The following is a 15,615-nucleotide window of genomic DNA, read 5'->3' on the forward strand; positions in this document are numbered from 1 at the left end:
TGCTGACCAGGTCTTCATCTATTTGAGATTGTTCTCCTGAGGAAAGACAACAAAAACAAAGCTCAAATATAAATATCACACACGTAACTTATAACAGTTGTATAATATTGTTATATCATTTAGTAACATTACTGCATGCTATATTATCATTGCATTTGATGGCTCACCTGGTCTTGCTCCACAATCGGTGTTCCCCTTATTCTCATGCAAAGCTCTGTAGTGCCTAAGCATGGATGAGGTGTTGTTGTTATATCCCAGCTCCCTGGCACATAGCAAACACTTCACCTTGTACAAAAGTACAGACAGCTTAACATAAGTTTTATTGCACCATCAGTATTATGAAAATACATCTTCTGTAGAAATTTACATACCTTGTTGGGAGGAATAAGATCAAAATGTTCCCACACAGGGGAGGACATCCTCCTCTTCTTAGCTGGCTCCATTCTCTCCTGACTTTCTCTCCTCACTCTCATAAACCTCCAAACTCTCTCCAACTCTCACTAACAACTCTCCATCAAACACCCACATTTTGAATGAAGTCTGAGGGGTTTATATCGCTGTCATATCTCGCGGCAAAGTTCGAACCACTTCATGAACCAGTCACGTGGTACAGCCGGGCAGCGAGGCTTCGGACGTCATCATTTTCAGCTCCTCCCATAAATGAAGCAAGCCTCGATACGCGCTTCGCGGAAACGCCCCCTCCATTACTCGACACACGCTCCGAAGCCTCGATACAGAACGTCCCATCAGTGGTTCCCAAACTTTTTTTGCTGGGCCCCCCTTTGTTTTACAAGAAAATCTTTCGTCCCTCCCCCCTTTCTCGCGCGTGCACACGCACAACCACATCCTCCAACCACACGCCCATATTTTGCTCCACTGCTGTTTATTTCACACCTCAAACATTTAGTGAACAATTAAGCAAATACAAGTAATCTGCAGGAAGTAATAACATAAACTACTAACTCTGTCACGCTGCGTCCGCACCTACACGGGTGATTTTGAACACGCAGCTGTTTCGTCCACGTAAACGGCGTTTCAAATCACTGAAAACTGAGATTTTTAAACTCCTTTTTTGCGTTTACGTGTGGACGAGGAATACAGAGTTCGTCACGCAACGTCAAAGGTATGTAACCTTTTCCACGTCACGCTGTGGCCACGTTATTGTTTACATGAGATGAACTGCAGAATGGCAGATAGACTAAATACTGTTAATCTGACTATCTGCAGGTTTACACGCAGTTACTGTCCCTCCATTTAGAAAGGCAGAGGCGTCACAGTGTGATTGTTTTACTGTATGTGTAATAATATTCAACATTGCTATCAATGCATTTTTCAAAAAATGCCTCTCTGTGCAAAATGGGTTTAAAAACACAAACAGCTGTGGGATCCTGTTTGTCCGTGGTTTAAACAGCCCAGCGCTGCTCCTGAAGAAGGGGAACCTGCAGGGAGACCTACCTCAGCACCTGTGCAGGTGAAGCCAAAGGGCAGATTTGCTTCACCAGATTTTCTAGTCTTTGGCTCAGAATGAAGTTGGTTTGGAAACATATTCAGCGACGCTTCATCTCCTGCTTTGTGTTTGTGTGGGCGCCCCGTGCTAGCAGTGTCCAAGAGTTTTGTTTTTTCTTCCCCCCCTTTTCATACCGCGCCCCCCTGCAATGGCTCTGCGCCCCCCCAGGGAGGCAGGCCCCACACTTTGGGAAGGTCTGATATATATGATGATGTATAACTCGGTAAAAATCCACGATCATAGCACCAAAAAATATGATCCTAATAATATGGCGGTGGACTAGCATGATGACAACGTTTTCAGGGCACCTGTGTGTGTGTGTGTGTGTGTGTGTGTGTGTGTGTGTGTGTGTGTGTGTGTGTGTGTGTGTGTGTGTGTAAGAACTTCTGTTCTTATGCTTTGAAAGTGTCAGAGTGTCATAAAACTTTTTTGACTATGTTATAATGTTGTTTTGCACGAGTCATCATGTATCTTTGATAAAATATTTACTCTTGTATTTGTGTTATTGGTTTTTACAAAAAAAATATTAGTCACATATCACACTGATAAACAGATGACTGAAAGAAATGTTTGATGGGAAAAGGAAACAGTGTTGTGCTGCTAAATTTTCAGCTTCCGACGTTTAAATAAGAAAATGTCAAGAGGAGACAAGCAGCCCGAGTCTGCACGTAAAACATTAAACTCCTCAGCAGTGATACTCGTTGTTATAGGTGCACTTATTCTTTGTCATCGTACTTTATTGTTCCAATGAAACAAGAATCTCATTTCAAAGTACATTTTTGGCCATCCTGTGATCTCGCTGTCTTAATATCTTACAGCTATTTCCAGGGGCAATAACCTTTATGTTAGATTGTGTTTTTAATCAGGCTGTGATCTTAAAGTCACTCTCACAGCACTGATTTTACAGTAATGCACAACAATTGTAATGTCACTGAAATTTCCAAACTGCCTTTTCTGCAGTAAGAGTTGTGTGATTGCACACGAGCCATGACAGGACTCCTTAGTATCTGTACAGCACAATCCAGTTTTATCTATATGTCACCAGATTGCAACAACAGCCACCTGGAGGTGAGACTGTTAGTCACACAAATGGTGGACAGAAAAGTATTTTCCAATTTGGAATAAATCCGATGACTTGATTAACATTTTTGATTTATTTATTAGTACACCTTTTTTTACGAGTCCTCTTATATCCATGACAAAGTGTGTACAGGCTTAACATTTGATGTCTGCATCAATTACTGACATAACATCAGCATATCAGGGAGTTTAGGACTTATCTGTTTGTCTAATACATTTGGAGAAATTGGGCTGTAACTTCACATATTGTGAAAGTTTCTTTTCCTTGTTTTTCTAGATGTTTCCCTTGAGGAGTCTCATTCATGGCTTTTAACCAGGAGCTCAGTGCAACATTTACTTTCACCTCATGTCAACATGTGATGGAGTGCCATACAAATCTTTCTGATGAGGTCTTTCAGGTCCTGGACATGATACAGTTTATCTGTTGAAGATGAAGTTTTTGAGGCCTGTCAATTCTTTCTCTTCTCTTTTTCTCCAGTTTCCTTCAAATATTTTAAGAACACAATGTCTATCTTTTTAAAAAAAATATAGATTGAATAAAAGAAATCCTAACACATAACTGCAACAGGCTGTTAGTAACAAAATGCCTGAAGATGCTATTTCAAATCGGTTGTTTGTTTATTTCTCTTTCATGTGTAGAGACATCATCGTGCCCAGGTCATTTATTTCTGAGTTGCGCATGCGTTGAGCCTGTGAGCGCTATCTACTGACGTAATAATGAGTACAGAACTTAGATAATTCACACAAAAACAAACAAACAAAAAAACTTAGATAATTCACACAAAAAACAAACAAACAAACAAAAAAACTTAGATAATTCACACAAAAAACAAACAAACAAAAAAACTTAGATAATTCACAGCTGTAAACAAAAGAATCGCACGCGCACAAAAACGTGAAACACAATTTTTGCTCGTGCTCCATAAAACTGAACGTGCAGCATCTTCCAGCTTACACTTACACAGGACGTTAGTCCTGCCAGCTTCAAATTAAAAGGCGACATGAGTCATTTTAGGCCTAGAAACAGCGGCAGTGCGTTTAAATATCTATCGCACCGTTATTTTTTCCATTAAATGACTACAAAGATATACAAAAAGGTTGAATCCAAAAGTAACGATCCACAATATAAAATTCAATGCTTTTATTTTTAACATCTATGTCGGAAGCTGTGGTTCCGACCCCCTTCACGTTGCTCTGCTAGCGCAGAGCCATTTATACTAAGCTAACGGTTTAGCACTGCTGACCTCCGTCTTTGCGGGGTTTATTTCCCGGGTTAGTTGTTGTACGACAGTTAGCTTCAAGATGGCTTTGTTGACGCCATTATTCGCTTTTCTGTACCATCTACCGCAGGTGTACAAGTGGCTGCTGAAGCCATATTACGTAGCATCTCTCTTCATGTCTGTAGCATTTCTAGCTGTCCGCAAGACGCCCGGCATCTGTGACCGTCTGGCCACACAGCGAGAAGACGGCAACTCCTGCGACTTCGACTGGGTCCGTAGAAAAAGCCAGAAAGTCTGGTCGTTTTCCCGAATGTGTTAGCAGCTAGCCGGTCAGTGAATGCTGGACCAATGCACAGGCTGTGGTAACGAGGGCCAGATGACTTTAGCTGTCAGGCCAAACAGCGGCCAAAAAGCAACTCATTGATGTTCCTGGACTTGTTGACTAAGATACACAAGTGAAAACGATTCATTTGTAGTTTTCCGCTGTTGATTAATGTGTTTTATTGCTTACGGCATATCAATGAAGGTCTGTTAAAATACAAGAATGAACATGGGGTGTCAGTGTTACTGTGTTGGTCCTGAAGGTTGCAGGAGGGGAGGCAAAATCGGGGTATCACAGAATGAGGGTTGTTGTTGTAATAATAATAAAAGCCAAATGGAACCGAATTTAATGTCCCGTTAGAGCTCTTACAGTTTATATACACTCATGAATGTTGTGGTGAAGTTGGGCTTTTAATGGTTCTTTAAGCTGTTCTTTGGTGTACTGCATAGATCTCTAGTGACTTTAAAAAAAAAAGAATATATGTGTCTTACAAAGTTGCACCCCAACCAGACACTTGGTTAATGAGCTTCTGGCATAATCTAGTCTGGATATTTGACCACTTTTCTTTACGAAACTGGAAGAGTTCATTTAAATTGGTTTGTTTCTTAGCCCAGGCATAGTCCACAAATTGGGGTCAGAGGTCAAACTTAACATTAGTCTGCAGAACCAGTTGTGATGTTCCTGGGTTCCTCATCCTGGTAGAACATCATATTGCTTCTAAGTTTCAACCATCTAGCCACTGATCTGAGGTGAAGTTGAAGAATTTGCATGTAGTCCTTCTCCTCTGTCTTCATTATTCCATCCACATTGTGCAGGGTACCAGTACCACTGGCAGCAACAGCCCTAGAGCGTGATGCTACTGCCGCCATGCCTGACAGTTGCTACGGTGTTCTTAGGTTTCCCTCAACTTGACTCCTCCAAACATGAGTCTTGTTAATATAGCCAAAGAGCTCAATCTTCATCATGTCCGGGCACAAGACCTTTCTCAAGAAGCCTTCGGCTTGTCCAAATGGGAAGCTGCAAAATTGAGTGGAGCTTTCTGTGGAGAGGGTGAAGCCCCTCCACAGCAAAGACAGACACTGGTGTTCTAGCAGTTTCCAGGTCATGAGGCTTGAGCCCTGCTGGTTTCTGGACTGTTTCCTCTCGTTTGTGGGAGACAGATTGGTCTTCTTGTAGATGTAGACTGTGACTAGAGCAGGGCGATATGACCAAAAATATTTATCACGATATACATTTGAAAATTTGCGATAACGATATAACTGACGATATAATTGAGACGAGACAAAATACTTTACAACTCCACAACTTTATTAGTGCAAAAACCATCAATGTATTTTCACTTAAACAAGCAGCTGTTTTTTATGTGCATTAAAACTATATAAAAATGTAACAGTGCAAATTCCTCGCTGACAGTTTAACCAAAAGGCATTTCCAGTGGAAACTGGCCGACACATCCTCAGCACAACCATGTATAACATCCACAAAACTTAAAAAGAGGTCATACACACACAATACGGTAACATTATGTTGAAGCACAGTACGTATCACTCCGCGAGGCTCCGCCTACGATAGCCGTAACGCTCCCACAATCCATCAAGCGGTGCGGCTTCGTAGCTCAGCAAAGTCGTACTGAAACATTTGACAGATTTTCGAGCGCCGTGTACATAAAATCGTTTCGAGGTCAGTAAACACAACCAGAGTTCATACATAAGGCACACGGGATTATAAGGGGCTCTGTCGACTTTCAGAAAAATCAAAGGATTGATTTTAAGTGCGCCGTATTTTCCAAACAACACGGTAATAACGACGGCCCGCTAGCATGCGCTACCAAAAATAGTGCTTTGTTGTGTATCTGACGGACGAAAGCTAAACCAGTTCCACACCAGTGAAGCTGCAGCATTTTTACAAACCAGTTCAGGTTCATGGTTTCATTCAACGATCCACTTTCGCTCTTCTCATTCTGCGTCGCCGCCATGCTTTTTCCGCCATGTGCATATGTGTAAACATGGGCACTGCGCATGCGCGTTTTACCCATATTCTATCGCCATGTTTCATTTTCCTATCGTTGCCCAACATTGCACCGGTATTCCCGTGAACGGTACGATATAGCCCAGCCCTAGTGGTGACATATCTGAGTAACTTGTACTTGGGCACAACTGTTTGTACTGATGGTCTGGCCTCATGCAATCCTGTGTTTCACATCTATGAGAACAATGTGTCCAAATTGGAATTAGAAACAAGTGTTCATGCCTTTGTTTCCTCACAGTCTGACTGGTGTACATCACTGTAAATGACTTATTTGGCAGATGTGGTGCTTTATTTGCAGTTGCTGTTTTGACAGAAGAGATACAGAACCTGTGCAAGTATCAGAACAGGGCTTTAAAATCTGTTCAGAGCTAAAATGAAAATCATCTTAGTGTTCTCTCTGCTCATCTCACAGTTTTGTTTGTTTCTGAAATCAGCTGAGTAACAAAGGTGTAAACAACAACCAGTCAAATGGGAAAAGCTGTGTTAGCAAATCGTGTCAGAGCTGTAGAGGCTGTGCGAGTGGAGCAGAGACGGCAGAGTAACAAAGGCCATGTTTGTGTTCTCAGAGAGAGGTGGAGATCCTCATGTTCCTCAGTGCCATCGTGATGATGAAGAACCGCCGGGCGAGTGAGTAAATGTCTTTTTCATAGTGTGGATGAGTTGTGTGCTATCCAGCGCTCTGTGATGTTCTCTGTCAGGAGGCTTTTAAATTGGCTGTTCAGTGAATTCCTCAAGATTCAGCCCGTTACAGAGCTCTGTTTCACATTTAGTAGTGAATTTGAAAGATGTTGCATCACCGCATTCATCAGGGCTGTGCGATATGACCACAATCTCATATCCCATCGCCCCGATAACGATATAAATCACAAACATTTAACATTTTCTGTAAGTTCTGTGAATCTCGGGCAGCTCGACTTGCAGGAAGTGTTTCCAGCTGGGCGTCCTGTAGCTGGAGTCGAGTGTTTTAATCGATGCATGAAGCTATACATTTTTAGTCATAAGTTGTAACGGCGCCATTTTCTTTGTATTTATTACACGGCGTGCTGCGGGGAAAAGCCTAGGGCTGTTCGATGTAACGATATATATCGGATGACGATATAAAAACATCTGTCGTTTCATTTTACGCTGTCATTTGTTTCATGCTGTCGCAAAATAAACTGTTTACAGCAATATTTGTTCATGGTTCTGATGTCCCTGTAGTTATTATTAATTTCTTCAAGTTCTCTCTTTCTCTTATATTTAATATAACCACACTACGGACGGACAAGCGCCTGTTTTTATGCGTTGTCGTTAGCAACAACGACGGTAACAGCATCGTGTGTCCGCTTGTTTATGTTCCACATAAACCTTTCACAATAAAGCTCAAGATCCTGTTGAGACTTTTCAAAATAAACTGAATGACGTGAAACAGTATGCAGAGTGTTTACGGATGAGAAGCAAAAAGAGCCGCCAGGTGCTAAAAAATAAACCTCAGACTCAAACGTTTTATATCGTCATCCGATATATATCGTTATATCGAACAGCCCAAGTGTTCATCATTGATTAGGGCTGTTTATTATCTGCTGCTAATCTGTTTTAAAGCATTGACTAAAACATGAAAGTGTCTCTGTGTTGTTTGTGTCAGTAACTGTGGAGCAACATGTGGGCAACATCATCCTGTTCAGCAAAGTGGCCAATGTGATCCTGTTCTTCAGACTGGACATCAGGATGGGGCTGCTCTACCTGACGCTCTGCATAGGTCTGTCAGCTCATTGTTTAGACAGTAGCACCTCACAGAAACCGTCTGGTCCCACAGGATCACTGAGACTGTTGGTGGGGAGAACTCCACGTTAACAGGAAGAACAGGGCCAAACAAACTACAGGAGAGAGAAGGCTAAAGACCATTTGTTCATCCCGCAAAGGAGTTTGTTACCGCAGTAGGATAAAAAAAACAGTACAAGTGCCACGGGCCTTAGAGAGTGCAAACATGTATATATGCAACAGTAAGCAAGCAATTTCTTTATATAGCACTTTCAGAACAACTCCCCAGCTGAACACTAAGTGCTGTACACCTGACATGCCAGAAATGATATTTTCAGTAAGTTAAAAAAATATATATAAAAGGATAAAAATATAAAAATAAGATGATAATTAAAATGATATTTAAATGAATAAAATTAGCACAAATAGCAAAAAGTAAAATAATATAAAATGAGAATTAGAATTACATTTAAAACAATAAAATCATTTTTACTCCTTGTCATGAGCCAAGGAGTAAAAATGGGTTTTAAGACGCGTTTTAAAAGTGGACAGTGAAGGGGCCTCTCTAATGTGCTGCAGAGAAGGCCCCGCCCCCTCTGAGCTTCCTCTTGGACCTGGGTACCTCCAGGAGCAGCTTGTCAGCTGACCTGAGAAACCTGGGGGGGAGTAAGGATGCAGAAGCTCAGAGAGGTAAGGTGGGGCAAGACCGTTTAACCATTTGAAAACAGAGTTTTAAAATGAACTCTAAGATATACAGGCAGCCAATGGAGTGAGGCGAGGATGGGAGTCATGTGCTCTCTTTTACCAGTTCAGCTGCAGATGAGAGAGAAGACGCCGACTAACTCCACAATACAGCACATTACAGTAATGCAAACGAGATGAAGTAAAAGCACGCATTACTGTTTCAAAATGCGGCCTGGATAAAATAGTCTTACCTTTGCCAAACACCTTAAATGATAAAAACTGGACTTGACAGGTTTAAAGTACTCTGCCAGGGGTCAATAGTGGAGGGTTCACAAGGTCCACTGGGACCAAACACAATCACCTCTCTTTTGCTTGAATTACATCTTAGAAAGTTTAGGAACATCCAAGATTTGATAAAGTGGTTTAATAGAGAAGGCATCGTTCTGCTTCAGAGGCAGATAAATCTGACAGTCGTCAGCATAGCAGTGGAAGGATAATCCGTGCCTTCTGAGGATGGTTCCCAGGGGCTGTAAATATAATGAAAAAAGCAGAGGCCCTAAAATTGAGCCCTGTGGGACCCCAAGCTGAAGAGCGGCAGAGAAGGACTCAACCTTAAAAAGTTAACACTAAAAGTTCTGTCACAAAGATAGATGTCATTTCAAGGCAGTACCACGAATGCCTGCAAGATGGTGAAGCGAGACAGCAAAATGTTGTGGTCTACAGTGTCAAAGGCAGCTGTTAGGTCAAGGAGGACAAGAACAACATGATTACCAGAGGATATCAGTAAAAACCTTTAAGAGTGCTGACTCCGTGCTATGAAAGTTTTTAAAACCTGACTGGAAGACTAAGAAACCGTTCTCATTTAAAAATCCATCAGTTGGCAGTGTACAATTTTCTCTAAGATTTTAGACATAAAAGACAACTTGGAGAGAGGCCTGAAGTTAGCCAACACAGTGTGGTCCAGGGCAGGTTTCTTAAGCAGGGGTTGTACTGATGCATGCTTGAAATGAGCAGGGACTACACCACATCTGCTGTATATAACAGTGAGAACAGCCTGGCCTATGCTAGGAAACATCTCCTGAAAAAGCTGTGGTGGGACAGGATCATTTGGAGAACCAGAGGGCCTCAGGTGGCCGACCACATCCTCCAAAGAAGAAAGAGTCACAGGCTCAAACCGGTTAAAACAGCAGAGCAAGGGATCGAGACAGAGGGGTCGGAGTTTGAACGTCATCTACTTGTCCAGTTGTCCATTCTAAGATTGTGATGAATTAACGGATCAAAGGCCTTTAGAGTTGTCATGAGTTGATGTTTAGTGTGCTACGATCAGTCATAGAAATCTGAAACGAGAAGCTGGAAGTGAGTTACACTGAAAACTGGAGATATAAGAAAATAAGGTGTGTTTCATTGGATGCTTAGTGGGCTGACGTTCCCTCAGACAAGGGAAATAATATGTTAACATACAAAGACACAGTAAGTTCACTAATATGTGAGATCCTGCTGAGAGCAGTTCACTGGAGTCAGCTGAAAAAGCAGCAGACTGAGTGTGAGATGCTGTGATCTTCTGTGTGTTTCAGTGTTTTTGATGACCTGTAAGCCTCCTCTGTACATGGGACCCGAGTACATCAAATACTTCAGTGACAAAACTATTGATGTGAGTACAAGTGGAAGAGTTGGTGGTAGAGGTTTGGTTGTTGGTGAAACACACTTACGTCCAGTTGTTTTAAAGTGTGTGTTTACCGTGTGTGCGCAGGATGAACTGGCGAGAGACGGCCGTGTGACGTGGATCGTCGAGTTTTTTGCCAACTGGTCTCCAGAGTGCCAGTCCTTCGCTTCTGTGTACGCTGATCTCTCTCTCAAGTAAGGCTGAGACCGTCCTCTGGTGAAATCGTGGCGTGTCTTCATCTGCGTTCAGGAGTAACTTCAGTGCCTTCTGTTCTGTGGAATAGGTATAACTGTGCTGGCCTAAAGTTTGGCAAAGTGGACATTGGACGCTATGGAGAGGTTTCCAAAAAGTAAGACCCTTTTAAATCAGTTTTCTCGGTGACGTTTGGCTCCCCACATACATACGAGCACTCCCTGTTCTGCAGGTACAAGGTGTCAGCATCTCCACTCTCCAAGCAGCTTCCATCATTGGTGCTGTTCCAAGGAGGGAAGGAAGTTATGCGGCGCCCTCAGGTGGACAAGAAGGGCAGGGCTGTGTCATGGAGCTTCACTGAGGTGAGACTGCTGCTGCTGGTGTGCTAAAGGTGAACACCTGTAATATCAAAGATGTTCTTTTTCTCAGTAACACCTGGACTTGGTCGCATGGCACTGTGGCCTCCTGTTTGTCCGTTAAAACGTGGTCAGTGGAGCGAACGACGTGCGAAGTAATCTAAAAAAGAGAAAACAAGTTCGCAGTGCGTCGTCTGACCCTGGGGTCACCGTTTGTTCCATCAGTGTGCGATTGTTACACAGAATCCTATTTACATTTACTCCAATTATAGAAAATAAGGAAATATCTGAAATGCTGAAGGTAAGCGGTGTTAATCAGAACATTTATGTTTTACAAATATTTACATCTGTGCATGAGAAAGTAACTTTGTATCTTCTTCTTTGCAGGGTTGACATGGGATAAGAAACATGTTTCTTTAAAAACTTCAGACTGAAATTAAAAATTGATTTGTTGTAATTATCTTCAATAAGTGACAGAAGCCCAATATTAACACAGTCCTCTGTGAGTAAGCACCTGGCCACAGTGGAGAGGAAAAACTCCCCTTTAACAGGAAGATCCCTTCATTCTAACCAGGGTCAGGCTTGACTGGTTGGGCTGAGGGGAAAGGCAGAGCTTAGGCAGAGCTGTGAGCTCCAGAAACTTGCACACCAGTTATAGTGTCAGCTGTTCCCCTCCTGATCCATATACTTGACACTTAGAGTCTTTATATTTAAGACTTTGCATGCTTGTTTCCATCAGGAGAACATCATCCGAGAGTTCAACCTGAACGAACTCTACCAGAAGTCCAAGAAGCTCAGCAAGACCAGAGGAGACAAGGTCAGCCAATCCCAGTTCCCCCCAGTGCCCGAGGAGGAGGAGCCAGAGCAGCAGGGAGTTGAAGCCCAGGGGGTGGAGTCTGAATCCAAGAAGGACAAATAGGACCATTTGTATTACTCACACTGGACTTGTTAATGGAATCTGTGGGTCCACTGTGGGTCAGCTAGCTCCTCCTCCACCTTTGTCTTCATGCTCCTCTTCAGAGTGTTCTGTTTACTTGTGAATCAGGCCCCGCCCCTTTCCCTGAATGTCCCTAATATGTAATTTAGCAGAGTATCAAAGCAAACTGCAGTAAACCATCCCAGTTGTGTGAAGAGGACCTGAGGTCACTCTTTGGTGGAGGAGTTTGGCTGGTGGGGGCTGATGATGGAGACGTCCAACACAGGAGCAGAACATGTTTTATGCTACTAATGACTTATTTTAATCTTTAATAATTTAAATGCAGTTAGTTAGTTACTGATGTGGACCATTTAGCAGCTTCGTCACACACATTCCATCAGCTTCTGTCGTGTTTTCTTCTTTGAGTGTTTTTACCTGCTGACCGTGACTGTGTGCAGCTCCCAGTCAGCTGTTTCTTTCTTTGGACACACCTTACAGGCCCTGACTGGCAGCACTTAGTAGTCAGGTTGATTTAAAGTAGCGGTGATTCAGTGATCCTACGCTTCCCCCCAGTTTCTCACCTGGTCTCCAGTCTGCTGTGTATGACCCGTGTTCTGCAGTTGCCTTTAACAGATGGTGTAAAACACGTTCAGGTGTAACTCCCTACCTGACGAGCCCACCTTTGTTTTTAGTTTGACTTCGTAAAACTCTAAATGCAAAGGACTTTTTTCTTAAACTTGACTACATGCATGTGCAAGTTTACATTTTAATCTAATAGACTAAATAATACATCAAATAATTGCTGGCTTGGGATCAGTGAAGCAGTTCCAGGCTTCTCGGCTGTGCTTGGTTCCTGCTCGTGCAGAAACCTGAAAATGAGGCATTGAATCTGTGTGAACTGCAGTAACCCCCTAAGAACCATGCAGCAGTTTGGCAGCACTGTTTGCTGCTCCAACGCCAGGACACGGGGCGGTGCACACGAACACAGCTCACTGCAGACGCTGACCTGAGCAGTGAGCTGCTGTAGACTATAAGTAGCTGATGATTCAACCACTGCAAAGAAAGTAGCAGTGAGTCAGGCCGAAGTTTGGGGTTCGTTCAACAGGAGTTTCATTTCTTTCTTCCTTCTTCATTGTGGTATTTGTGTGTAGTTGCCATTGAATGTAGGTTTCTAAACCCTGCTGTGTTTTATCCACCCATCATTTTGCTTTCAAACAGAGAAGGCTTCGGTTTCTGCCTTAACGTGTAATTGATGACTTAAACATTCTGATAAATGATAAAGAGCCATGTGATAAATCTGTGGAGACCCTCAAATACATTTTCTTTTCTAAAAAAAAGTATATCTAATAACAACAATCCAATAATTGGGATGCTCCATGGAGGGGGAGTCACTGTTTGGTCAGTCTCATCCATGAGGAAACTGGATTATATCCATCTTGTCCACAAACTTCATATCTACAGGTCCCAGCCGGGGTGTTGAGCCCCGGGTTGAGAAACTGCACACAGTGACTAACAGAGTGTGCATGATGGAAACACAGCTGGTGGATCCAGGAGCCTCTGCGCTCCTCACCCAGATGATGGCAGATGTGTCCTGCACATTGATTGGCTGACCCCTGGACTCCATGGAGATAAAACGAGCGTGTTTCCACAGCCTGAGGATCATCTGGGTCACTGGCATTGCTGCATTCATGTCTTTGTTACAAACCTTTTGAATATTGATGATCAGAACTGTTATTTGTTACATAGTGAACCAATTTTCTGACACGTTTTTCCTTTTTTACATTCAGTAAGCACACTGTAGTTTTACAGATGTTTGTTCCTGATTTAACCTGTTGTTACAAAACCGGTTTGGTTTATTATTCATGTTGACCATGTCTAACCTCTGTGGCGTGTTACATTTCATTCAGAAAAGTCTGGCCTGTTTGCTGTTCATGCAGTAAAGACAACATGAAGCGCTGTGATGCTGTCGTCCTCCTTCCTTTTAGCTCAGACTTTGGTCACCACCCTCACAGTGACATGTGACGACTCTGTGCCAGGGTCTTTGTGTAGCCCAATTATCTGCAGATGTTTCATCTGTGGTGAAATGACTATAGCCAGCTAAGCTTGTAGAAGATGAATGAGCTAAACCAATTAACTATGTCCATTAGAAAGACTCATATTGAACTTTTTCAGCTAGTTTGGGCCGAGTTGCCGTCTTTTTGATTTTATAAGTTCCCTGGATTTAAAAAATCTGTTCACAAACCGCGCTTGTTGCAGGTATACATACATATTCTCTTGCAAAGATATAAAGGTTTGGATATACAATGTGTCATTCCTAACGATTAGCTAGTGGATCATGTTTTAGTGGGGTGACCTCTACAGCAGCGGTCCCCAGGCCTCGGACCGGCACCGGTCCGTGAGTCGTTTGGTACCGGGCCGCGAGAGTTGAGGCTCAGGTGTGAAATGTCTGGTTTTCAGGGTTTTATCGGTTTTCAGTGTTATTTTGTTATCGCTTTTATCGTTAACTCTGTTTTCCTGGGTCTTTTACGTGTGTTATGAGTAAATCTTTTTGTCGGTACTGGTACTGGTTTTATTTTGTTGTATTTATCCGCGACACCTTGAAGGCCGGTCTGTGGAAATATTGTCGGGCATAAACCGGTCCGTGGTGCAAAAAAGTTTGGGGACCGCTGCTCTACAGTGTGGGCGACGTCAGGCGAGGGCAATTTCTAATGGGGCAAAATGAGAAAGGACAGTTTTGGAGGGCTGCACAATAAGCTGAAGTTAATTCTGCTGAAATTCTGGTTAGAGTAGATTTTAGAATTGATCAATGAAAATGTACGCCATGCCTTCAAATGATGTTACCACATTTATTGTTCAAGGCTAAAACCTGTGAGGCAGCTTTCTGTCATTTCTTCAAAGCTCTTTGAATGGCGATCTTCTGTTCTTTGTCAAGCTGATCCCACACTGCTTAATGTCCAGGTCCTGCTGTAATGTGTGTTTTTCTATTCAGATATACTTTTGTGTTTGGGATCATTATCATGCTGCAAAAGCAAACTCATACCAATCAGATGCTTTCTAGGTGGGACTGCATAATGGATCAAATCTGATGGTACTTGTCCTGTGTTCAGAATAAATCCAGTTTCAACATTACTGACTTGAATGCAACACATCTTTGGTTCAAACTGCTGACAGTTGGCTGACCAAACCCAGCTTCCAGGAGCAGAGAGTTTTGTTTTTGCTTCCAAGACAGCAAATGAAGCGTCACCATGTAGATAAAAACGTCAGACGTGTTCACACAGTTACTGCTCATCTGCTACTTCCTTTGGTCGCCTCCTTCCCTCTATCAGGCCACACTGTTGGATTTGATAAAGGAGGATGTCACTGCTTGTACTTTAAAAACCTGGGTTCGCTCAAAACCTGACCTGATTGTGACCCACACCTGTTTTCACACCTTGGCTCATGTGATGAGGCAGAGGAGGATCAATAGGGGGTCCATGACCCTCTTGGGGACACTCCCACCAATTACTCTTAGTGCTGAAGAAGCTTCTTGGATGAAACTTGGTCAGGGACACTTAAAAAAAACGCTTTCCTTTCCCAGCTCATTGGACTACAATGAGCTGGATGACTGAGAACCTTCTCAGAATTCGGGTATGAAAGTTCTTGGTCTCAGTGATGAACTCGTAGTGATCCATGTTCACCTGTTTGTTCTGCAACTTTAACGTTCTGGTATGAGAGCAGCTCACTAACCTCATTTCCTACGTACAGTAGCTAACAGCTCCAATGAAGCACCTGCAGAAAACACCAACTATCACTGGGATGTACAGTGGGGCAAAAAAGTATTTAGTCAGCCACCGATTGTGCAAGTTCCCCCACTTAAAATGATGACAGAGGTCAGTAATTTGCACCAGAGGTACACTTCAACTGTGAG

At 42.8% G+C, this 15,615-nt stretch overlaps 1 protein-coding gene across 2 annotated transcripts; it reads left to right on the top strand.

Annotated features, from left to right (window-relative positions):
* The first annotated feature begins 901 nt into the window (after positions 1–901).
* Positions 902–14,050, top strand: tmx2b (thioredoxin-related transmembrane protein 2b). 2 transcript variants are annotated; one of them, XM_080880489.1, is made up of 8 exons: positions 902–1,123; positions 6,724–6,784; positions 7,782–7,895; positions 10,156–10,232; positions 10,332–10,438; positions 10,528–10,593; positions 10,669–10,798; positions 11,532–14,050. In XM_080880489.1, exons 2-8 carry the CDS (start codon positions 6,742–6,744, stop codon positions 11,709–11,711), a joined length of 717 nt encoding a protein of 238 aa, XP_080736615.1. In that variant the 5' UTR covers positions 902–1,123; positions 6,724–6,741; the 3' UTR covers positions 11,712–14,050. The 2 variants fall into 2 exon arrangements, with proteins under 2 accessions (XP_080736615.1, XP_080736614.1); XM_080880488.1 differs by lacking the exon at positions 902–1,123 and adding an exon at positions 3,773–4,078 and having other exon boundaries at positions 11,532–13,754.
* The last annotated feature ends 1,565 nt before the right edge of the window (positions 14,051–15,615 follow it).

This window comes from Rhamphochromis sp. 'chilingali', assembly GCF_963969265.1.
Source record: "Rhamphochromis sp. 'chilingali' genome assembly, chromosome: 4".
NCBI classification, from domain to species: Eukaryota; Metazoa; Chordata; class Actinopteri; order Cichliformes; family Cichlidae; genus Rhamphochromis; species Rhamphochromis sp. 'chilingali'.